Source organism: Haliotis rubra, unplaced genomic scaffold, assembly GCF_003918875.1.
Source record: "Haliotis rubra isolate DU_JTF1 unplaced genomic scaffold, ASM391887v1 Scf674, whole genome shotgun sequence".
Classification (NCBI taxonomy): Eukaryota; Metazoa; Mollusca; class Gastropoda; order Lepetellida; family Haliotidae; genus Haliotis; species Haliotis rubra.
In genome coordinates this window covers 480,581-507,531 of record NW_025767384.1, presented here as the reverse complement: position 1 = coordinate 507,531, position 26,951 = coordinate 480,581, and the positions used below count along the sequence as shown (strand labels likewise).

The window sequence follows — 26,951 nt, the reverse complement described above, 5'->3', positions numbered from 1 at the left end:
CAAATGGGCACAGTTAAAAGAGTCGTCATCTCGTAGGAGTTTCTCCAACGTATATTTTCCAACGAGCCATTCCTTCTGATCCACTGATATAAAGTGAGATTAAACCAAATTAAGTCTATCTCAACATTTTTCAATATAGGACCTAAGTAAAACACAAAATGTCTTCTTGAAGTATACTATGACCGAAGTGTTTGAAGTCGTACGTACATTCTGACTGGCCTCATAACTTTTAGCGACAATGGGCACGAGTCTTCTGTCATGTTATGGAACAGGGCCAGCGGTGACAAATACATTCTTTTGTCAGAATTCCTTTTATGCAAGAGGGAGGAAAGTACATGTTTCTCACCAATTTCGTAAAATGAATACGAGACATATGCGACTGCATGGATTTCATTATTACCTATTATTCCTTTTGAGCCACTCTTTAGGAAACTGCACGGCTCGTTTTACGAATGACGGATAGGGACGTTGGATTGAGTAGCCCTGAAGCGAGAAGAGTGGTGGTGTCACTGACATCGTTTTGTTGTGCGTGTGTATGTGCTAATGACGAGCGGTCTGTGAAGTTACTATTGTTAACTTATCTATTTACACGAATTCTCTTCAGTTTCTACACTGGATGCACACCGTTATTCACGATGATTTCATCTTTGAACAAGGATGTCGTTATTTTCGATGTTTGCATGACGCAAGTCAATTCTAACACATCCTTTTCTTTTTAGCATGCCAAAGTTAAATGATAGCAGGTGCTTCTAGAATGACGTGTTATAGGTCAGTCACGAAGCAGGAAGTTATTTGCAAGTGACATTTATTTATGTGAATTAGGAATGTGTTATGTGTGTACGATTTGCCCTCGTATAGCTATGACCAGGAAGTAGACATGTACATCACATTATATTTTAAAGAAAACATTATTTCGTTGCAAAAATGTATACGGCATAGGATAACAACGGCCTTGCATGGTATGTTGCATAGTAGTGTTTTGGTATCATGTTGGACATATCTTGGACATGTCATTGACCAGACCATCTGGTCGTGCCTCTGTGATCTCTCACACAGCACATCCAGGTGGTGGTCACTCGATGGACGTCATGAGTTGTGAGCAAATTGATTCATTGTGATGCCGTTGTCTTGACGATCAAGAAGGTGTTTCAAACAACACCGATATTATTGAAACAGAAACCAAAGTAAGAATTGTCAATGATGTCAAAGTCGTAGGTGGAGACCCATTATATGGCGATACCGTCTTGATCGATGTGTATCTTGCAGCGCACATCTTTTGGGCACCTTCACCCAGCGTTCCTCCTCTGTACCGCTTATCGCAGTAGCCATTGTCAAATCTGTCCTCACAGTCACAGGTAAATAATGCATTCAGGAACTGAAACCCTATCGATGTATGGCGAAACTTTGATATTATGTAACTTCCGATATCTCCCGACAGACAGGGGTGTTTCCGAGCTGATTTAATGGCAGCTAAACAACTATCCGTGCAGCTGTTTTCTTCTGTTTTGGCGTCAAAACAATGACCGAGCACAGATTTGAATATATTTATCGTATCCTGATTGGTTGGTTGGAGGAAGGCTAACCAAAAGCAGCCGTCGATGGAGTTGTTCCGGAACTTCGGGAGGTATCGGTCACACTTCTGGACCGACTTCCTAGCGGTGCACCATGGTATGGGAAGGTTCTGTTTTGGGTAGTACGTCATGAATCCGTAGCACATTTCGTCCTGTGTTCCATCGCCAAAACACATGGAGTTGCCAGACGTAGGTGTTTCGTAAACGCAGGTTGTTCGTATCTCGTCGCCAGGGCGCACTTCGACTGGGGGGTTAAACCTGACGGGGAAAAGAATGTTCATGTATAGCACAAGGAAGTCATTCTTCCACGTCATCTCAATGCAAATATGGTCATTAAAGGCTAGGTATCTCTTTGAGGTCAAAGAATATCGCATACAGTCATGAGGTTGTTTTTTTCAAAGAAAATGAGTTATTGGCTTAAAGGCGACTAGCGGGACTGGGTGAACAAGCGAGCTCATTTGGTTGAACCTGTGACATACATCGACGTTTATGATGTCAGTCATAATTGTCTGATCCAGCCACCATTATTTAGAACCTACATTCATACAGGTGGAATATTGCTGAGTATGGTGTTAAAAAACACAGACATTGAAGACCTTCACTTAACTATGGACAAACCTCGAACAACCTCATCTCACTCTGACTGGAGGATAGTGACTGGTATCCCAGGGTATGGGTGCTATTCTACTGCACGTTTAGACAGGTAAACAATCTCAAACCACAGGAATACATCACTTCACACACCTTGATAACATGACATCAACACGCCATTGCTTGACGGTACTATTGCCATATACTGGACACTCGTGATTAGGTTCAAAACTTGTTTTGATATATATAGGTGTGCATATATCTAGATCTTCCAGGGTTTAAGGTTCATCAGAGTTTCACAACTATACTGACAGATGTCTCCGTAGATACCCCATTAACAGAAACAGATCAGAAATGTAAGGTATGTACACAGGAGTCGATTTAATGATTTTGTGAGTAGTTATGTTACTGCGTATAAGTCAAAATATTATGGATGTCAACTTCTTCTTTGTTGTATACAATGTTGTTAAATATTTAATATTTTGAATTTGATGAGTGTACAAATTGTGTTGAAATTCATTCGCCGACATTTTTATTCAAAACGCGACGCTTGTTTGACCGGCAGTGTAACATTACGACACATCGAGTTCCGTCCTGACTAGTTTCATATCGCTCTTAACACTTTCAATATCGATATAAATTTGCATAAAACTCACGAGTAGATCACTGGATTGTCGTAGTGATAGAATCTGTCGTATGTGATGTCGCGCACCTTGCTGCCGTTCCGGTAGAGTTCTATCCTTTGACTCACACCTGCAAGACAAATGTCATCTTTACATAATAGTGATAGTTGGGATGCTTCACGGAATTCCATACTCTGCTCTGTGGCCAAGTCTGGGCGGTGCAATATGCACTTTGTAAAGATTATACAAGAGTGTGGACAGTTATCACCATTGTCACGTAACACATAGCATTGTAGTCCACGTATTTGTGTACGTAATATATCTACATCAAATTGAATTATATTGATACTATTAATATGTCACATTCGATATGTCTCTATGTGTGATAGCGCCCGTGTTGAATGAGGAATACAATATGTAAACACTGTCACCTACCCTGATAATGTGTGTGTTATACCGGCAGCGTTGAATGAGGAATATAACATGTAAACACTGTCACCTACCCCGGTAATGTGTATGTTATACTGGCAGCGTTGAATGAGGAATATAACATGTAAACACTGTCACCTACCCCGGTAATGTGTGTGTTATACTGGCAGCGTTGAATGAGGAATATAACATGTAAACACTGTCACCTACCCCGGTAATGTGTGTGTTATACTGGCAGCGTTGAATGAGGAATATAACATGTAAACACTGTCACCTACCCCGGTAATGTTTGTGTTATACTGGCAGCGTTGAATGAGGAATATAACATGTAAACACTGTCATCTACCCCGGTAATGTTTGTGTTATACCGGCAGCATTGAATGAGGAATATAACATGTAAACACTGTCACCTACCCCGGTAATGTTTGTGTTATACTGGCAGCATTGAATGAGGAATATAACATGTAAACACTGTCACCTACCCCGGTAATGTGTGTGTTATACCGGCAGCGTTGAATGAGGAATATAACATGTAAACACTGTCATCTACCCCGGTAATGTCTGTGTTATACTGGTAGCGTTGAATGAGGAATATAACATGTAAACACTGTCACCTACCCCGGTAATGTTTGTGTTATACTGGCAGCGTTGAATGAGGAATATAACATGTAAACACTGTCACCTACCCCGGTAATGTGTGTGTTATACTGGCAGCGTTGAATGAGGAATACAATATGTAAACACTGTCACCTACCCCGGTAATGTTTGTGTTATACCGGCAGCGTTGAATGAGGAATACAACATGTAAACACTGTCACCTACCCCGGTAATGTGTGTATTATACTGGCAGCGTTGAATGAGGAATACAACATGTAAACACTGTCACCTACCCCGGTAATGTTTGTGTTATACTGGCAGCGTTGAATGAGGAATATAACATGTAAACACTATCACCTACCCCGGTAATGTGTGTATTATACCGGCAGCGTTGAATGAGGAATACAACATGTAAACACTGTCACCTACCCCGGTAATGTGTGTATTATACTGGCAGCGTTGAATGAGGAATATAACATGTAAACACTGTCACCTACCCCGGTAATGTGTGTATTATACCGGCAGCGTTGAATGAGGAATACAACATGTAAACACTGTCACCTACCCCGGTAATGTTTGTGTTATACTGGCAGCGTTGAATGAGGAATACAACATGTAAACACTGTCACCTACCCCGGTAATGTGTGTATTATACCGGCAGCGTTGAATGAGGAATACAACATGTAAACACTGTCACCTACCCCGGTAATGTGTGTATTATACTGGCAGCGTTGAATGAGGAATATAACATGTAAACACTGTCACCTACCCCGGTAATGTGTGTGTTATACTGGCAGCGTTGAATGAGGAATACAACATGTAAAACATGTGCATGTCTCACAGCACCAGTGGTTAATGAGAGCAAGTTGTTGAAAGTGTCTGTGATGAATGAAGACTCCCATCCCTGCTACCTATCCCAATCCTGTATGTGTTTGACAGTGTGTATGATAAATGAACACTGCCATCCCTGCTACCTACCACGATAGTGCATGTGTTTCACAGTGTCTGTGATGAATGAAGACACCCAACCCTACTATCTGCCAAGATAGTACATGTGTTTCACAGTGTCTGTGGTGAATGAAGACTCCCATCCCTGCTACCTACCACGATAGTACATGTGTTTGACAGTCTCTGTGGTGAATGAAGACTTCCAGCCCTGCTACCTACCAAGATAGTGCATGTGTTTGACAGTCTCTGTGATGAATGAAGACTCCCATCCCTGCTACCTACCACGATAGTACATGTGTTTGACAGTGTCTGTGGTGAATGAAGACTCCCATCCCTGCTACCTACCACGATAGTACATGTGTTTCACAGTGTCTGTGGTGAATGAAGACTCCCATCCCTGCTACCTACCACGATAGTACATGTGTTTGACAGTGTCTGTGGTGAATGAAGACTCCCATCCCTGCTACCTACCACGATAGTACATGTGTTTGACAGTGTCTGTGGTGAATGAAGACTCCCATCCCTGCTACCTACCACGATAGTGCATGTGTTTGACAGTGTCTGTGGTGAATGAAGACTCCCATCCCTGCTACCTACCAAGATAGTGCATGTGTTTGACAGTCTCTGTGGTGAATGAAGACTTCCAGCCCTGCTACCTACCAAGATAGTGCATGTGTTTGACAGTCTCTGTGATGAATGAAGACTCCCATCCCTGCTACCTACCACGATAGTGCATGTGGTTGATAGAGTCTGTGGTGAATGAAGACTTCCAGCCCTGCTACCTACCACGATAGTGCATGTGGTTGATAGTGTCTGTGGTGAATGAAGACTCCCAGCCCTGCTACCTACCACGATAGTGCATGTGTTTGATAGTGTCTGTGGTGAATGAAGACTCCCAGCCCTGCTACCTACCACGATAGTGCATGTGTTTGACAGTGTCTGTGGTGAATGAAGACTTCCAGCCCTGCTACCTACCACGATAGTGCATGTGGTTGATAGTGTCTGTGGTGAATGAAGACTCACAGCCCTGCTACCTACCACGATAGTGCATGTGTTTGACAGTGTCTGTGGTGAATGAAGACTCCCAGCCCTGCTACCTACCACGATAGTGCATGTGGTTGATAGTGTCTGTGGTGAATGAAGACTTCCAGCCCTGCTACCTACCACGATAGTACATGTGTTTGACAGTGTCTGTGGTGAATGAAGACTCCTAGCCCTGCTACCTACCACGATAGTGCATGTGTTTGACAGTGTCTGTGGTGAATGAAGACTCCCATCCCTGCTACCTACCACGATAGTGCATGTGGTTGATAGTGTCTGTGGTGAATGAAGACTCCCAGCCCTGCTACCTACCACGATAGTGCATGTGTTTGACAGTGTCTGTGGTGAATGAAGACTCCCAGCCCTGCTACCTACCACGATAGTACATGTGTTTGACAGTGCCTGTGGTGAATGAAGACTCCCAGCCCTGCTACCTACCACGATAGTGCATGTGGTTGATAGTGTCTGTGGTGAATGAAGACTCCCATCCCTGCTACCTACCACGATAGTACATGTGTTTGACAGTGTCTGTGGTGAATGAAGACTCCCATCCCTGCTACCTACCACGATAGTGCATGTGTTTGACAGTCTCTGTGATGAATGAAGACTCCCATCCCTGCTACCTACCAAGATAGTGCATGTGTTTGACAGTCTCTGTGATGAATGGAGACTCCCAGCCCTGCTACCTACCACGATAGTGCATGTGGTTGATAGTGTCTGTGGTGAATGAAGACTCCCAGCCCTGCTACCTACCACGATAGTACATGTGTTTGACAGTGTCTGTGGTGAATGAAGACTCCCATCTCTGCTACCTACCACGATAGTGCATGTGGTTGACAGTTGCAGTAATGAAGATGGCCTCAGTCAGCATCTCCCGGGTGCATCGCCCTGGGCATTCCTGTGAGAAAGTGACTTGTTTTGAGGGGGCCGGCTGGGGGGTTATCTCCAGATATTCTTGGCCAACCAACAACATCCCCGCATCGTAACTGCGTCGTGATGGTGTGAAATACATCTTGAGTCCAGAAGCGTCCGTCGTGTTGGCCAGCAAGGAGGGATTGTTCCAATGTATCTGAGATAGTTAACAATAGCAATGACGTTACCGAAATAAATATAAGAACTTATATACATTAGAACTAAACGGTCAAACAAACATTGATCACAGCCTGTGATATGACTCAACATATTTTTGAATGACCAATCTTGCGTACTGTGCATCAGGAGGTTTGAGAGGTTCCCCAGTAGCAGTATTCTCCCTATCATATTACATTAAGGAAAAAGAAGACATTCTCACCTGTAGAGCAGCCTTCCTGTACCCTGTCTTGCCAATGCTAAAACCCACATTGTCGTGGAGACAGTCTCCATGACTACCCACTGTCCAAGTGCCGATGATGTCCAGGCAACTACGGTGCGCCAACATGGCACACATGAACGGCTCGGGTGTTGCTTGGACATCATCATCTGCAGCAACACAATCAAACATTAGGCGACACCAAACACATCGTACTCAAGTACGAGAACTAACTTTGGCCCATTCGGTACGACAGTCGTGGTGCTTTGTGGCATAAAGTCTAATTAATATACTAGCTAAGGGGCAGTGGGGTAGCCAAGTGGTCCAAGCGTCCCAGAGGTCGATTTAAGGAAATGAAGCCTACTTGCATCCAGTGCAACCTAAGACAATCACCTTTTTGCACCAAACAAAAACAGGTTGCACCTCCCGCTTAATGTAAAATCTGATATAATGCTTGAGTTTTGGTAAAGACGGTTTTAGAACAGTATTATAACAAAAGAAATCTGTAGTTATCTTACTTCCTTAACTTTCATGAACATTAAGTCCTTCAGTGACTGGTCCTACAATAATCAGAGTCACTGTTCCAAGCCAGTTCTTGTTTTCCAGGTGAAGTCTGTGTTCTTTGTACACACAATATTAACATGCACTGGGTGCAAGTTGATATACATAAGAGGTTGCATTTAGCAGTTTCAGGTTGCACCAGTGCAAGTTCTAAATGCTTAAAGAAGTACAGTGTAAGAACCCCATTTTGACTACCAGGGTCAGCCATGAAACTCAACGGCCACTGGGACCGTTGGGCACCCGGTCAGCGCCATGCATTCTGAGCTACGTGCATATTCTGTAAGTTCTGCTTCTTGTGCACCAGCTATGGCTACTCGACACCAGGGTACGACCCACAAAACGTTCGTAACGTTACGAACTATCGGAACTCGATACTGTATCACTGGCTTACAAATGACGTAGTGCTTCGAACGCTTTGTGGGTAGGGCCCCGGGGTTGTCTCTGTAATGTGCTTAGTGACGAGTATATTTTTTAAAATGGGTTTTTCTAAAACATGATGAACCCACCTGACGGGTCACAGCCAAACAAAAGTATGTGATGGACAGTATCCGTGTTGACCAATATAGGCTCAGTGGCCACGAGATGATAGTCATCATCTACCGGAAGGTCAAACAGTTGGCAGTAATAGGTTGTCTCCCTTGCCGGAACCGGTGTCTCTGGGAAGGTGAAGGACAGACTTCGTGTAGCTGGAAGAGAGAAACAGTGAAAAAAAAACTGTGGTCGCGTTGATCAACATCGATAGATTGAGCAGTTTCATTGATTTCTTAATGTTTTCGGAAAACAATACTGCACCACGTGTTACAGTAATAACTGTTTTCAAAATATACGCCCTCACAATGAACGGGATACCATAAACTGTATCGTTAATAAATCAAACAGATGTATATCCCGTCCGCTGATTCAAAACAAATAGTTAAGTTGATTGATATACAGCAATTTCTATATAGTCAGTGTCATTATTGAGAGATCAAGCAGATAATAAGAGATAAAATTATGCACATTTTCAAATTCCAAGAATGCAGTTCAGTTGGACCTGAAATGAATACTGTTACTTTTCATGTGTTAAACATGCATGTATATTCCCAATAGTTGCGTTCAGGGGTGTGTTTAGGGTAGAATTTTCCATAACCTCCAATCATGCACGTTTCGACATCCAACCAGCATAGGCTACCCTTCAGTTATGACACTACTTTAATAATCTATGTTTGTTAACCAAGGCGATTAATCTGATCGGGTGGTCAGGCTCGCTGACTTGGTTGACACATGTCATCGTATCCCAGTTGCGTAGATCAGTGTCATGCTGCTGATCACTTGATTGTCTGGTGCAGACTCTATTATTGACAGACAGCAGCCATATAGCTGGAATATTGTGCTGCGCTAAGCACCAAAATAATGACGTTGAGTGTATATATTGGTAAACTGGGGAGGTTTCCCATGGAACTAGAACACTCGTCTGAGTCATGCAGGGTCAGTAAAACTCACATGGTTTCTTGATGACGGGACAGTGGAGTCCATTGTGGTCACACTTGAGCCAGCCGTTCCTAGCCTGGCACTGGACTGAGTCCCAAGGGTCACAGACACCTACAAACCACGAACGTGCATTTATATACATGTTGACATACATACTGTCAGAGTCCAAAATAAAGGTAACGTTAAAGAGATACACATAGATCCTGAATATGTGCCTCATATCACTTCACAAATTTAAAATATTTGATGTGAATTCAAATAATTGCAAAATTTAAATTCACTAAATGTCTGTCAAAATCGTTTTGCTTCTACAAGCATGTTATTCGGGTTTCAGTTAGTCTGTCTTTCCCATGTGTGCCTGAAACTTCAGGAGGCTTTTCCTCAAAACGTATCAACATCATTTTGTAGGTAGTGATACATTTGTGCAGATATATACAGTTGCCTTATTGATACATTATGGCCACATTGCGGTAGGAAAACGACATCAAAGTTACGGGACAGGTGTCCTGTGACAGTGCGGAGGGCGGTGGGGTAGCGTGGTTAAGTGGTTAAAGCGTTGGCTTGTCACGCCGAAGACCCCGGTTCGAAGCCCCACATGGGTACAATGTGTGAAGCCCATTTCTGGTGTCCCCCCGCCGTGATGTTGCTGAAATATTGCTAAAAGCGGCGTAAAACCAAACTCAGTCAGTCAGTCAGTGTGACAGTGCGGAATCTACGGAAGCGCCATAAAATCCCACAACTCAGAGAAAACAACGTTCTAAGTCTGTAAAGGTTGTGTTCAAGAATGGGTATGTGTCTCATTTCAGACAAACATAATTCGAGTGAGTGAGTGAGTTTAGTTTTACGCCACACTCAGCAATAGCCAGCTATATGGTGGCGGTGTGTAAATAATCGAGTCTGGACCAGACAATCCACTGATCAACAGCATGAGCATCGATCTGCGCAATTGGAAACCGATGACATGTGTCAACCAAGTCAGCGAGTCTGACCACCCGATCCCGTTAGTCGCCTCTTACGACAAGCATGGGTTTCTGAAGATCAATATTCTAACCCGGACCTTCACGGGTCAAACATAATTCGAACCGAATAACTGGCTTTAGAATGCGACCGGTCGTGAAAGTTGTATTTCATGACAATGTCTAACTACTATTTATGAACAGTGCAATTAAGATACCAGTTCAAAGGTTTATTGACTGCTGATTTTGCAAGTTACAAAACGGTTACATCTGTGTATCGACAGATGATGGTAAACATGATGTAGAGTGTACCAACTTTGATCTGCAGGCCATTCAGTTGGATAGTCATTGGGTTAATGCCTTTGTTACCTGTGACCGCTCTGACTGATGATCATACTACCCGTGAATATATACTTAGAATTGTTCTCCATCAAAACATTTTGTCGTAAGAGGGAATGAGTGAATTAGGTTTTACGCCGCTTTTAGCACCAACATCACGGCGGGGGACACCAGAAATGGGCTTCACGCATTGTACCCATGTGGGGAATCGAACGCAGGTCTTCGGCGTGACGAGCGAACGCTTTAACCACTAGGCTACCCCACCGCCCTTGTAGGAGGCGTACCAGGTGGTTAGGCCCGCACTCTTGGTTGATGCATATCATCGTATCCCAGTTGATCGATGCTTACAACGTCACTCTGATCCAGGCTCGATTACCTACAGACTGCCGTCTTATAGCTGGAAGATTGCTGCGTGTAGCGTTAAGCAAAAAAAACCTAAAACACATATAAGCTGATGTCCCCGCCCTTGGGACTATCCATTCAACACCGCGGTGACTCTGCGTTAATGTCTGTACGTTTATACAAGTCGTTGTCATGTGCTCTTGGGCTTTGGCCCTTTGATCAACTTGACTGTTTTAGAAGAACGATGTTTGTATAAAACAGTGACACATTCCTTTAATGCCTTTAGGAATCGGCATCTGTCTCAGCATTAACTCTAGACATGTGACAAATTTCAAATAACCTGTTTTCATGTTTTAATTGATTTATTAAGAAATATATTGCTCGATGCAAATACCTGATTAACCTGACACCCTGCTACGAACGTCATATATATCGACATAAGGACTACCAACAGGTGCCCTCTTTCACATATAAAGCTACACACACAACCAGTAAGCTATGTTTCATATCACTCAACTCAGATAACCATTCCGCTTGTTCTGTCACATAACGCCACATATATAACCAACCCAAAACGTCAGTGAAATTACATATTAAGAGTGTGAGTGAGTTTAGGTTTACGCCGCATTCAGCAATATTCCAGCCATATGGCGGTACATACTAAGATAATGTGAATTTCAAAACATATTTGCTAAAAACAAAGACCATTGTATATTATGACTCGAATGCCCGTATTTGCTTATCACTGTTAACTAAGGGTGATTCTTATTGTGATGTGCAGTTCAGGTGAGTAATTTATGTAAAGTTATTAGCTTTTTGACCACAACTGAACGATATCAGATCATCAATGTACCTGAAACACGTTCAACCTCTGGGACGAATTCCCGTGTTTTGATTTTGTCAGTCCAAGAGGGAATTCTAGTTCATGCTAAAGAGGAGCACAATAGCAAGGCGGGTGGGGCAGGGGGTGGAGTGGAATACAGTTGGTGCCCATTAGGATTTTTATTTCTTGTTTAAATGTCATATCTCAAAATGTCAGATAGATGTTGTCTATGGGGACGTCAAATAGTTCAAATGAAGGTTCTCAGTAAATTTCAAAGACAACTGCGTTCATGTTTGGCAAATTGTCTTGAGCCTAGCTGTGATTACTTAGATCCAGTCATAATATATGGCTGTTTAGGACCGCGTAGGACAACAAACAGATTGCTATACAATGTAAAGACAACATGGGTTGTTGAGAGGGTAGACGTTTTGCAACGTTTGAATGCAATCACAGCATTGCTGAGAGGTAAGAAGGTGCTTAGACCTTTTCAGCGATATCTTGGAAGCGGGGACGTTTTCACGTCGACAGAAGCCACCTGGTAAGGCGTGTTGAAAAAAATGTAAACTGTGATTTCAGTAGATCGACGATGAGAAATGGGGATACTTATACGCATATGTCCTTGCAAGGATGACATCTGTTGGGACCTCCCAAGAACTGGCTAGATGCTTATCTGGTGATAATATAGACTCATCGGAATCCAGCAGTACGACCACCGTCAGCCATACAGGCTTAACGTCGCTCATCGGTCTTACATTGTTAACGTCACTGATCAGTCTTACATTTTTAACATCACTGCTCAGTCATACATTCTTAGCGTCACTCTGATCAGCCATACAGGCTTAAGGTTACTATAATCAGTAATGTAAGCTTAACGTCACTCTGATCAGCAATGTAAGCTTAACGTCACTCTGATCAGTAACGTAGGCTTAACGTCACTCTGATCAGTAATGTAGGCTTAACGTCACTCTGATCAGTAACGTAGGCTTAACGTCACTCTGATCAGTAACGTAGGCTTAACGTCACTCTGATCAGTAATGTAGGCTTAACGTCATTCTAATCAGTAATGTTGGCTTAAAATCACTCTGATGGGTAATGTAGGCTTAACGTCATTCTGATCATTAATGTAGGCTTAACGTCACTCTGATCAGTAATGTAGGCTTAACGTCACTCTGATCAGTAATGTAGGCTTAACGTCACTCTGATCAGTAATGTTGGCTTAACGTCACTCTGATCAGTAATGTAGGCTTAACGTCACTCTGATCAGTAATGTAGGCTTAACGTCACTCTGATCAGTAATGTTGGCTTAACGTCACTCTGATCAGTAATGTAGGCTTAACGTCACTCTGATCAGTAATGTAGGCTTAACGTCACTCTGATCAGTAATGTTGGCTTAACGTCATTCTGATCAGTAATGTAGGCTTAACGTCACTCTGATCAGTAATGTAGGCTTAACGTCATTCTGATCAGTAAGGTAGGCTTAACGTCATTCTGATCAGTAATGTTGGCTTAACGTCACTCTGATTAGTAATGTTGGCTTAACGCCACTCTGATCAGTAACGTAGGCTTAACGTCATTCTGATCAGTAATGTTGGCTTAACGTTATTCTGATCATTAATGTAGGCTTAACGTCACTCTCATCAGTAACGTAGGCTTAACGTCACTCTGATCAGTAATGTAGGCTTAACGTCATTCTGATCAGTAACGTAGGCTTAACGTCATTCTGATCAGTAATGTTGGCTTAACGTTATTCTGATCATTAATGTAGGCTTAACGTCATTCTGATCAGTAAACCTTAAGCTTAACGTCACTCTAATGTAGGCTTTAACGTCATTCTGATCAGTAATGTTGGCTTAACGTCACTCTGATCAGTAACGTAGGCTTAACGTCACTCTGATCAGTAATGTAGGCTTAACGTCATTCTGATCAGTAACGTAGGCTTAACGTCACTGATCAGTAATGTAGGCTTAACGTCACTGGCTCGACTTCGCAAAGATCAACCACACAGGCTTAATGTCGCGTTGATCGGCCACACTGACCACATTGACCACACATACTTAACGTCAAACTGATCAGCCATCAGTGCTACATGCGTCACTCTGATCAGCGAAGCATAACGCCATGTACACTATCCTATGACAAACCTTAACATTTATACCAACGTACATAGCATTATCGCATATTTTATCTCAGTTGTGCTCGGAAGTCAGATGAGGGGGTTATGGGAGCAGACAGGTGGTTTTACTGAACTGAACAACCATAGAGAAGATTAACTCCAACCCAATGGCTGACATCACCTACGCACTGATTGCACACGACCAGAAATCTGGATTTGCTCTCCAACATTGCTCTTCTACGTTGTTTCTTATAAAACTCCCTGTCTTGGGAGATCAATCTAACAATCAGTGTTAACAATGTATTAAACATCTGTCAATTCACCTGTCTGGCTTTACGAGATGAACACGTGTAGATGTTGACGGTGAGTTGGGCTATCTGTTCAACTGACGGGGCGGCGGGGTACTCTAGTGGTAAAAGCGTTCGCTCGTCATGCCAAAGACCCGGGTTCGATTCCCCACATGGGTACAATTAGTGACGCCCATTTCTGGTGTCCCCGCCTTGATATTGCCGTAAATTGCTTAAAACGGCGTAAAACTAACCTCATTCACTGTTCAACTAGCAGTGTAAGATGCCAAGACGTCACTACCGACACTGTATCCGGTTATTTGGAATATTAATTCAACGAACAGTGGGAGATTCAGAAACGTACATGAACGACCCGAATAAAGCCATCGTCAGTTCAGAAGACTTCTATTAGTAGAAACTGGAACATGTGGTGTGTCCAATAAGATGAAAGAACAAACTGCTTTTTTTTATCAGTTTTTCGAAGCGCACTGAAAGGGCCCTCTGAAAAACTGGAGGAAGGCTTGTCCTCAAATTAGCTGTGTATAAAAGCAGAACGAACTAGTGTTGCACAGGGCGATACATCCTATCACAGTTTAGTGTATTTATGTGGAGACATATAACAGTCATAGGTCGCCAGACATCTGCAGAGGGCAATTAAACATTACACACTCCCTCTTGTTAACATTACTGACTGATGTGTTTATCAGTACTCGAAAAACGATCTCAGAGAAACGAAATTAGATGGATATAAATTACTGGAAGAATTAACAAGATGACAGAAAGGCGGGACCGGCATCGAGCCGAGAGTTGTCACGCTGGACGTAATTACCCCCAACCCCTAGCAGGAAACACGTGTACGCTTATTGATATAAGGATCGGTGAACTGTTTCAATTAGTAAGGTAATATGATATTTTAAAAATTAGTCCTGGGCCCCGCTGCATAAAGCGATCTTAGTGTAACAACATCCGTAAGCTTATAGTAAAGTATGGCCGTTACGATCACCTTAGAGCTAAAGATCGCTTCATGGAACTGGACCTCCTTTCACAAAGCACTAAGGTGATCGTAAGTCACTAAGGTAACCTTAGTGCAATGTCAAAGAATGGGAGTTAAGGTTAACCTTAGTACAGGCTGCTTCGTGAAAGGAGCCCCAGGGCCCTGATCCTGCTCTGACGTCATCGACTCTACAGGGCTGATGGGTACACACCCGAGCACCGTGAGATGGAGACTGACTGTAACACGAAGCGCTGGATGACGGGATATATGAGGCGTATATAATCAGATATACTGTGTCGGTATGTTGCATGGAGGATATGAGCTTATAATTACCTTCGTCTGAATCTATTAATAAGTGGATTAGCCATCACTTGCAACTGATAGAAGAACTAGTTAACTTATCGTTCAGTTCCAGCACTGATCATAGTTGGGCGGGTGGTGGCAGTATTTGACTTCAGCAGGAAACTGGTATTTTAATGTTCCGCGAGCTGTGGATGCGGTGTTTTTCAATGACTCCTGTTCTATGATTGCTTGCTCGTTCTAGTGAGTTAGTGAGTTTACATTTACACCACTTTTAGCAATATTCCAGCAATATGACGGCGGGGGACAGCTGAAATGGGCTTCACACATTGTACCCATGTGAGGAATTGAACCCGGATCTTCGGCGTGACAAGCGAACGCTTTAACCACTAGGCTACCCCCGCCGCCCCTGCTCGTTCTAGACATATTGACAATATTAGATCATGAACTGTTTCAGATCTTGTTCTGAATAAATTGTCAAAGTGAGTGGCAGTCAGCCATGCTCACTCCCACGTACTTGTATACCAAAGTGGAAGAGATCTCCTTGGATCTGCATTACTTTGTGTTTCCTCGTACATAAAACTTACACTCCTTTGTAGTCCTTTTGTACTTACTGTTAGAAGCGGCTTTAAGTCCAGCTCCCTCCCTCAATAGTATATTATTATCAGTATCAAGCATACACCTTGGCACAAAGCCTTACCCCCAACGCTCACAGAATGTTCAGTCTGTTCACGTACAACATTGTTTCCTTCATAATAGATGTCTACCTGTGAAGATCTGGGTTAGATAGATCTTCAGTAATCCATGCTTCTCGTAAGAGGCGACTGACGGGATCGGATGGTCAGGCTCGCTGACTTGGTTGACACATGTCATTGTATGCAAATGTGTAGATCGATGGTCATGCTGTTGATCACTGGATGTTCTGGTCCAGACTCGATTATTTACAGACCGCCGCCATATAGCTGGAATATTGCTGAGTGCGGCGTAAAACAATAACTACACCAAAACAAAGCCGTCGTCCAACGCTCGTCGTGATAGATGTCTAGATGAGGGACGTCAGTGTTTTATATGGACAGTTTTATCATTTACGTCACTAATAAGTTACAATTTATTCTAATAATGGGAACTGCATGTTGTTATTGTTCAAAGACTGTATACTTTTGAGGTTATAAACTAGTTAGAATTGCCATAGAGACGTGGGCAAGTGTATACAACACCCACTCACAAATACTATCCTAAGCCGAGAAAACAAGACGACCAGATTTGCTCAATTTAGAAACAGAAATCGATAGATTGTCTGAAGAAGCGCGAAGAAAACAAATTCCTCTGTCGTAATAAACAAGAACGTGTGGAACCACTCGTGTTTGTGACAGGTACATAGACAACTTGCAGCACAATTAGTTCAATAACCTGCCTTAACTACCATCCCAATTCCATCCATCTTACTGCCAAGAACCACTTCCACCCAGGCCGCGACCCCAGGCCCGAGTGGCATGCAAATGACGTGCATCTGGTGCCAGAATTCATATCTCGCCAGAACTCTGTATACATACGTGATAGTGTATAGGTATCTATGGGAATCCTTGATACAAGATATATATTAACGTCCTTCGATAAATGTGTTAGTTACTGAAATCAACCTTATTTCAACTCAGTGGTGAATTTTGTTTATTCAACCTGATAATTTCCATTTACTAGAATATCAACTAAGGACGCCAATGAATCTACAGTTAAGCGAGAATTTATATCAGATTGGTCAAGGGAGGAAAGGGGTGGCGGGTTCGGGGATGGGGGATTCGGGAAGTACATTTGGGATCAACTCGGTCAAGGAGGTGATGGGGATGCCGGATGGGGGCAGTGTCGGGGATTCGGATCGGCAAGGGAGGAGGTGCCAGGTGTTACGAACTAGTTATCATCAGCTGTGCTTCATGTTTTAGCCTCGAATGTGTAAATAACAGCACATCTAAAAACATTTCCCACTTATCAAACAGCCATGAACTCCATTCCGTGTCTGAGATAACAAACAACCTCCGTGTTGTATATATACACATAACACTGGCTGCATTGTGCAAGCAGCACCTACCGCGTCGACTACATACTCGACTACACCGACGACGATCCAAAGATGTCAAATGACCTACAACACAGGAACTATCCCTCTCCAGTGACGCCAGACGGACGGCAACACATTCTGCACAGACAACGTTACATAGACAACGTAAAACTACCGAAGACATTCTTCTACACCAACAACGTTATACACTCACGTCAAAGGACGCCAACACTTTTTGGTAGTCACGTCAGACGTAAAGCGTCAACACATTCGACTATACCGACACAGTTCCGGATCCACAAACCAGACGACGAACACATTCGACTACACCGACGACGTTCGACAGACGTCTGGCTGGCAACGAAATACCGCTCACAACGAAGACCGTACTGACGGCAACCTCTCCGCAACGTACCACACCCTCAACTCCCCACTTACTCTGGATGACCGACAACACTTGAATACAGACATTGACAGTCCCGAACATACACACAACAGACGCCAATCGCCGGGCAATCCACTCGACTAACGTCCACTACTTCAAACAACGTCAAACTCCCGACACCGCATTCCACTGACGACTGTCCACTGTCATGCGAGTGAATGAGTTGGGTTTTACGCCGATTTCAGCACTATTCCAGCAACATCATGGTGAAGGATACCAGAAATGCGCCTCACACCACTGTCTTGGGAAGGCCCCGGAAATTCAACTATATCCACAACGTTTAAAGTGCCGAAAATCGACAACAGCGACAGTTGTTCTTCAGGCGGCCCACAATTCACTCAGGAGACGTTTTTGATCAGATAGTCGTGTTTCACTATACGGAATGATCATGACAAATAAAACATTTTAAAACTATATATCAATTACAAATATGTATACTTCTCTTCAAAAGTCTAGACTCACTTAAAAAACCCACTGTATGTTATGTATATATATATGGTTACATCGAAGATTGATTTCTCCACTAACTTGGGGGAACCAACTGCAAATTTTAGGCAGATGAATTGCACGAGGATCATGCATCAAATTGCTGAAAAGCATGTGCAAATATCGTGCATGTGAACAGCTGCGTTTTGGTGTAAACGTTTGTTAAGAATTCGCCAATTTTCACTAGTGTCATCATTGATTGACCTCATGAAAATAATTTTTGCAACGTTACGAATTTGTTTTACAATGCATCAGTTCATGTGTAAACAGTACCTTCAAACAGTATGGAATATTTTGCAAAATTTAGTTTAGAACAGTTGCCTGAAGTACGTGGCTATGTTTACACTAATGAGTCTAAACTTTTGATGAGAGGTATATATACCTGTCACAAACGTGATGTTGGATGTGCATAATTTACATACCTGGATGGGTGATGTTAGTTATCCGCTGTAGCCGTCCCCCGGAACTCCACGCACAGTTGGGATCGCCAAGCTCCTCACCGTTCGTCCTTCCGTCGCCGTCAGAATCCATGAGACACAACCCTTGTGTCCATTTCTGAAAACGAAAGTAATGACGACTTGCGTAACCGTGTGAGTGGTCTGTGACTGGAGAGAGTGCTTATGCAGGATGCAGTGGAGGACATGGGTCAGTGGCCGTGTCAAGCAACAACTGTATACTTCAGTCAGTGAGTGAGTGAGTTGGGTTTTACGCCGCTTTTAGCAATATTCCAGCAATATCACGGCGTGGGACACCAGAAATGGGACTCGCACATTGTACCTATGTGGGGAATCGAACCCGGTCTTCGGCGTGACGAGCGAACGCTTTAACCACTAGGCTACCCAACCGCCTCCTGTGACTGGAACTCGAGCGTGTAAATGCCAAGAACCAACAGCTCCTACAGAGCCATTCTGCTTGAGGAGTCAATCGTTATAAAGTGACCGACAGTCCCAGTGCTGGTATCAAGAAGGATCGTCGCCATTCAGTGTGGGGTTTGTCGAACCAGAGAGAACGCTTTACCCTCAAGAGTTGTGTGTGTCTTATGTGTAATTGAAAAGAGGAGGAGTGAGTTTAGTTTATTCAGCAATATTCCAGCTATATGGCGGAGGTCTGTAAATAATCGAGTCTTGACTTTTTGGGTGTAACATTGGTTATTCGGTCCTTGTATGTCGGGTTTAACGTTACTTAGAGGAGTGAGTAAGTGAGTGAGTATGGCTGTACGCCGCTTTTAGCAATATTACAGCAACATCACGGAGGGGACACCAGAAATGAACTTCACACATTGTACCCATGTATGCCAGGAAACGAACCCGGCCCTTCGGCGTGACGAGCGAACGCCTTAACCACTGGGCTATCCCACCGCCCCTAACATTACCTTGAACAGACAAACTAAATGCCATAACGAATCCGGCATTGCAGACCACAATCATATGAATCACCGATTTTGAACACCTGTTTCCTTAAGCTTGTTTGTTAGCTTTTAATCGCGTACTTTTGCCTTGCTAATGTTATTTACTGAACGCTGTCGTGTAAACCTCTATTACAGTCCGTTTGATTTCACTTGAGACCGATGGATTGGTCACTCACACAAAATCTAACAAATGCAACAAAACAAAATTTTGCACAGTCACATGAAATCGACAGACCAACTCTGATGATCTGTCTCAAAAAATTCGGACACCCGAATAAGATAGTAGAACAAGCCAGGTAATCAACAAGCGTGTAGTGAAAATTTCAATTCACACGTGCTAATCGCACACGTGGCCGTTCCACCAGCGAGTGGTCCCCTCGTAAAAATAGCAAAGTGACAACAAAATAATTCTCGTTTGTTAAACAACAACGACTGTGCAAAATTTGTTTTGTTGCATTTATTAGATGTTGTGTTAGTGAGCAATTCATCGGTCTAAAATGAAATGAAACGGACTGTACCTGTTGTGTTTAATTTAATCTAAGTTTGTGCTGAGATAAGTAAAGAAGGAATGTATTACATTTGGTATTCAGTAGTTCACATATAATGACTTCAAACAGTAGTCTCGTATGGTGTTAGGTCGTTACTGTGTTTAACAGCTTGGGATTTGTCTCTTCAATGAAAGAATTTTTAAGATTTGTTGCTTGGAGCTTTCCCGATATTAGACTAACTCTTAGTCTCGGACTATAATTATACTTTTTGATAGTGAACAAAATCCCATATAAATTGACAAGGAGACGGGAGATTCAGACGAAATCTAGACTTGGTTCAGTTAGGGATTCAGCATTGCCAGGAGGGCTAGGCAGTAAGGAAATAATGTCGGGGTCTGTCTCCACAAATAATCCCGGTATGGACGAGACACTATACGCGCCCCTCACATCTAAACATTAGTATTCAAAGACGCTGGGCCACGTTGGTCATTCAATTGCTTGATATTTATTCCAAGAAATGGCGGGAATTCTCTCGTGCCAATGCGCCAATCGGCATGTCGATTATACCTGTTCCCTGCTTCATAACGGTTTATCCGACAACTGATCAGACAGACCGGTGCTTCTTGCTGTGAGACATCTCCAGTATCAGACAACACGGGGATAACCGCGATTGGACCAATAATTGAACTTCGTGTCACGCGACATTATCTGGATACACCGGGACAGTTGTGTGTATCAAACTAGTATCAGCGAATAGCCGACATTTTCTCCGAATTCCGTTATGGTCAAAGGTTTCATGCCGCGCCTCACACGTCAGTTGATGGCCGCCATGAGAATCGGCTTAGAAGGCTGCATGGTCTTTTACTCCCCGCTTGGGGGTCTGTTACCCTTGGCAACCCAGTGAAATTATGCAGGCCATCAAACTGACCACAGGTGCTTTGAGTTCATTACTGTGCGGCTGACCTGTGTACCAATAGGGATCACCTGTAGGAATCATTTCATTGTGACTCACCATCTCTCACACATCCACTTTCTGTCTTTTGTCTGGCACATCCGGTCACTGTTCATGACTGCCAGGATAACATCAAGTACGGGTTGATCCCTCAGAGTGTATTGCAGTCATGAACGCTATAAGGTGGACGTTTTAGAAAGGTTACATGGGGCAGTGATCCACAAAAATTAAAACTAGTTCTGCAAACCCTGCGTGTCGTAAGAGGCGACTGACGGCATCGGGTGGTCAGGCTCGCTGGTAGCTTGATGCGTGTCGTAAGAGGCGACTGACGGCATCGGGTAGTCAGGCTCGCTGATAGCTTGATGCATGTCGTAAGAGGCGTCGTATCCCAAAGGCGACCAGCGACGGCATGTAAATCGCTGTTCATGCATGTCAGTCACTGGGCATTGTCTGATCCGGGCGTGATGGGGTGGTGGTGGGGTGGTGAGGCGAGGGCATCGGGTTTCGCTGGATAGCTTGGGCATAATGTAAGGGCGACTGGGCATCGGTGGTGGCTGCTGATAGCTTGATGCATGTCGTAAGAGGCGACTGACGGCATCGGTAGTCTGTTGGTGGCTGTCGTAGTTGTGACTGGACGGCATCGGATAGTCAGGCTCGCCTTTTGTCGTCGTATCCCAAATGTGACATTTTCAATACATTTTAATCAGAATATACTGGAGACGGTTGTTTTGGTGGTTGAAATAATGAGGACAAAAAACCTATATCTGTCAATTTTTTTAACAGGATAACATGAGACGTTGATAATGAGGATAAAATTTTGTTACAAAAAATATGTTGAACTAACCCAACTCCATGCCTAACGTAAAACCGAAAATACAAAACAGCACCCAATAACGAAGGATCAGTAGCGGGATTCGAACCCTCATCCAAATACGGGATGCGCCTCCGCTATTCTACTACTGGGCCACCCGTGACACAATATCACTGACACACAAGAAGATCTTGAAATCTCCTCATACTGTGTAATTGTTTACAATTGACTTTAAGGAGCAGTTGGAGTGATATCACTTGATGATCTAGATTGACTCTCGCTTCCCGACCCTCATCTGGCCAGGGATAATTTATTTTAATACACTACTTCCTGAGTAAATCTAAACGTTTTCAAAGAGAATCAAACATAAACATCTACATGAACTAAAATACGTTTTAAATTACTTATCCAGAATTGTCAGAAAGCATGGAATAACGAGCTGAAGGTCAAACCTATTACCGCAGAGTCTACATACATATCAAGTTCCGAGCCCTAAATTCCCGTACAACTGACGTTTATGTACGGTAGCTACACATATACCAAATTCTTAAGACGTTTGTGCCATAACGGACTGATGTCTCAAAGCCCAGCCTATCGCACCAGACAGATATGGTACAGGGTTTATTGATACACGTGACCCTGAGAATTCTGCGTGGAGGTTTCCCTATTTTCGTATACGATGTGGCTGCAAGATGGTTGCTGATTTAAAACACCACCTGCAGGTACCACTGTAGTAGCAATCAAACACCACCTCCAGGTACCACTGTAGTAGCAATCAAACAACATATACAGGTACTACTGTAGCAGCAATCAAACACCACGTACAGGTACCACTGTAGTAGCCAGACACCAGAAATGGACTTCACTCATTTTACCCATGTGGGGAATCGAACCCGGGCCTTCGGCGTGACAAGCGATCGCTTTAACTACTAGGCTACCCCACCGCCCACAACGTTTTAGAAGTACATAGTGCTAGCAGTTGGGTGCAAAACTGCGATTGTTGTGTTTAACGTCGTTTACACGTAATTTGCACAGGGGAATCTGCCACTACTTTGTGTTAGTTTGTTTAACGGCGGTACTCAGCAATATTCGAGCTATATCGGCGGTCTTTTTTTTGTGATTTTACCAGGAAAAATGTGAACAGCAAGAAATAGTAAATTGAATGCCGTATCATTAAGCAAATACACTACGTTGTGTGTGAAAGTGTACAGGAAAATAGGTTGTCTGGTGGAAATTGTATTTCTCTTAAAGCCAACTTCTTATAGCCAAAGTGGCGCCCCTTGTGGAACACATACTGTAGGAGGAAGGCCCATCAGGAACTCACGTCTCTCCCGCCAGAATGTTATATCACTTGCCGATAATGGTTGCAGCAGTTAAGGCTAATCTCACCCAAAAAGCGGATTTCACGGTGAACGCAATTAATGAAATCTTTAAGACCCAGTCAAGGAGCCATGTCAGCCATATTATAAACTCTTTTATTTGGAATATTTGGAGACCTTACGAACGTTATCGCATATGTGCTTAAATAACTGAAAGTAAGCTTATCCAATGGTGTTCTCACATAATCGGCCCTGCCTCCTAAATAATCACGCTGCGTAGTTATTCAGTAGCAGATTTCTTTAGTCTTTCCCTCTCTTTCCCCCAACGCCCTAATCTTGAATGATAAGAGTGTTTCGTTATCAAGATATTCTGTCTGTATCAGTAGACTGGGAGTCTGCCGTTACACAGTTAAATAGTTTTGGTTTTTAAATAGGTTCACAGATTTGTTCTGGTTTTATGTATGCTAATTTACAACCCTCAGAGTCCTTAGTCCTCGGCTATGTCCTTTTCGTGTGGGGTGTCTTCACGACGACTATGTCCTATTGACGGTCGGTGTCCCCTTCATTGTGGCTTTGTCTCCCTAGATGGGGAATCCTCTATGTTCTCACCATCATTTTCAATCAACGGTGGGAGCCCTCGACTTATGGCAATGTACTTCACTTGGTGGGCACCCATATTTCCGTTTAAGGTGGCATCTACACGTCATGTCCTCCAGGGTCCGCCTCCTCAACAGTTTTGTCTTTCCATGGGCGATGTCCTCCGCCATGATGTCCCCTACCTGTTCGAGGTCATCCACACTTAAGTCCCAGGTCATCCACAGTTAAGTCCCCCACTTGGTAGATGTCCTTTGCAGTGATGTAACATCCCTGATCTGTGTCCTCCAAATGGTTGGTGTCCTCCACAGTTAAGTCCCCCACTTGGTCGAAGTCCTCTGCACGTGCACGATGCAACATATCTGATCTTTGTCCTCCAAGTGGTTGGTGTCCTCTACAGTTAAGTCCCCACTTGGTCGAAGTCCCTACAGTGATGCTAACACCTCTGATCTTGTGTCCTCCAAGCGGTTGGTGTCCTCCACCACGTACAGTTAAGTCCCCACTTGGTCGAAGTCCTCTACAGTGCACGCGATGCAACATATCTGATCTTTGTCTTCCAAGTGGTTGGTGTCCTCTACAGTTAAGTCCCCACTTGGTCGAAGCCCTCTACATGGTTGGTGTCTCTGCAGTGACTTGGTCGAAGTGTAACATATCTGATCTTTGTCCTCCAAGTGGTTGGTCCTGATCCCTCCAAGTATACAGTCCCCACTGGTCGAACTTGTGCACGCGATCAACATTTCTGAAGTCCCTCCAAGGGTTGGAAAATCTCACATACGTCCCCCACTGGGTCGAAGTGTGTTGTAACATCTGATATGGTTGGTGTCCTTACATTTAAGTCCCCCATCTTTGTCCTCCAAGTGGTTGGTGTCCTCTATAGTTAAGTCCCCCACTTGGTCAAGTCGAAGTCCTTATCACAGAGTTGTAAGCCGTATCTGATCTTTTGTCCTCCAAGTGGTTGGTGTCCTCTACAGTTAAGTCCCCACGCTTGGTTGAAGTCTTTGTCCTCTACAGTCCTTGTCGAACATATGTAACATATCTGATCTTTTGTCCTCCAAGTGGTTGGCGTCCTCTGCTCTTTGTCCTCCAGCGTTGGTGTCCTCTACATACGTCCACTGGGTCGAAGTCCTCTTAGTGTTGTAAAATCTGATCTTGCCCGACATTTAAGTCCTCCAAGCGATGCAACATTCTGGTGTCCTCTGTTCTACGTCCCCCACTTTGTCGAAGTCTCGGCTAAAGCGTTGTAACATATCTCATCTTTTGTCCTCCAAGTGGTTGGTGTGTCCTCTACAGTTAAGTCCCCCACTTGTCGAAGTCCATAAAGGTGTAACGGTCTTTGTCCTCCGCGATGTCCTCTTACAGTGATATCCGTCTATAGTGTTGTACATATCTGACGATGTTGGTGTCCTGAAGTCTTGGTCAGCGTCTACAGTGTTGTAACATATCTGATCTTTGTCCTCCAAGGTTGGTGTCCTCACAGTTAAGTCCCCCACTCTGAAGAAGTCGTCTATAGTGTTGTAACATATCTGCTTTTCCTCCAAGTGGTTGGTGTCCTCTTACAGTTAAGTCCCCACCGTCCTATAGTGTTGTAACATATCTGATCTATCCTCCAAGGACAGTTAAGTCCCCCCACTGAAGTCGTCGTATCGTGAGATCGTGAGATTGCTGTTGTGTCCTCGTGGATACTGGAAGACATTTCGAAGGCATGAGCATGCAACAACATTATTGATGTAAGATCTGAGGCCTCGCAAATGTCAATTTCTGAAAACATACACATCGTCATATTACATTGGTAATGATGGTTAGTCATCTGTCCTCGGCTATGTCCTTTTCACTTGTTATGTCCCACTTAAGGTCTTGTCCACGGCCATGGCGGCTAAGTCTCTGTTCTCTAGGTCACTGATGACGAAATACGGAATCACTTTAAGCTAGAACATTAGAGAACGTATTGCTTGGACACATCCCCAAGGAACCAACTGGTTCATTATTCGGGTTCCGAGCTAGAAGGATCTTTTAAAGACATATTTACCCCAAGGAAGTTCGGTGTTTAATTACGCTTTCTCCCACAGGTTTTACAAAACCTTCCCACCAAAAAAAAACCCCGAAATAAATCTTACCATAACCCCAGACACATTGCAAGAATTATTCGACAATTTTAGCACCACATCATTCAACGTAGGAAAACTCCCCACATCACATGAAATAATCTCACTGATTCATAAATACATTTTTGTCGGAATCTCCGGTTACATTATTCATGAAACCGGCTTAGTATATATTTATTTTCAAATGATTCTATTTTATTACGAAGAAGGAATCTACATTTCTATAAAGCATAACTACGAACCCTTCAACAGGGTATTTGCATCCACAATACTGCTGAAGCCTTTAGATGCCCTTCAGAATAGTTTCGAAAACACATATTCCTTTCTTATGGTTCGTGGTTTTCCTGAGACTGAAGTGGTCTAAAATTATTGTAAATTAATTTGACGAACTATGCTGTTTCTTATACAGGCGCGCGTAGCGTTTTCATTTGTTTCTGTGTTAGCCCGATATAGGTTGCAAGCTTTATATGTAGACAGTATTGAGGGCTTGCGCCAACCTTTTTACCAACAGTTATGTGTAAGTCCGGGCTTTTTTCATAATGGTAGCTACGCCCCTTTATAATATTCATAACTACGCGTTGTTAACTTGCACGGGTTATTGGAATGAAACAGCGGTTGTTTACCAGCCTCATGGGATCAGAGCAACTTTTCACCTCTTCCGCATACCCATGTGCCAAAGGTATGCGCACGGTATTTGTGTCGAGTTAGGGCAGACGCATTGTCATATATGTCTGTATTGTTCTCCTGGTTATTAACCTTCCGCGAGGAACTGGGTTCAAACTCGTTCATGTGAAACGTCAACAATTGGCATACCTTTCCTTCACTGTGAAAATCCTCTCCAAATGGATTTCTACGCCCTTGTCCACCGGGAACAAGGTGGCCGACCCCACCCCACACCTCCCCGGGGTTGCACGGGTTGGGCACTCGGTTGCCGTTGGTAGTCGCTCTTTGGGAACATCTTGAACGCTGTCGTTAGCTGCAATACTAGTAAGTACGTGACTGTCACGTGATGTATTGCAT

At 43.5% G+C, this 26,951-nt stretch overlaps 1 protein-coding gene across 1 annotated transcript; it reads right to left on the bottom strand.

The window, feature by feature from the left end:
- Positions 1-396: 396 nt before the first annotated feature.
- On the bottom strand, positions 397-26,951 carry LOC124257823 (dopamine beta-hydroxylase-like). Its single transcript, XM_046691963.1, has 9 exons — positions 26,938-26,951; positions 26,745-26,877; positions 18,680-18,812; positions 9,132-9,230; positions 8,156-8,335; positions 7,092-7,258; positions 6,617-6,869; positions 2,819-2,915; positions 397-1,829 (listed from the first exon to the last, which is right to left on the bottom strand). Exons 1-9 carry the CDS (start codon positions 26,949-26,951, stop codon positions 1,136-1,138), a joined length of 1,770 nt encoding a protein of 589 aa, XP_046547919.1. The 3' UTR covers positions 397-1,135.

What these genes read in the sequence shown, in the direction of transcription:
- LOC124257823 (XM_046691963.1), bottom strand. An exon ending in TCCCGTCATCAAGAAACCAT is followed by an intron (nt 8,336 to 9,131) that starts GTGAGTTTTACT and finishes TCTCTCTTCCAG; the next exon opens with CTACACGAAGTCTGTCCTTC. An exon ending in ACAGGAAGGCTGCTCTACAG is followed by an intron (nt 6,870 to 7,091) that starts GTGAGAATGTCT and finishes TAACTATCTCAG; the next exon opens with ATACATTGGAACAATCCCTC.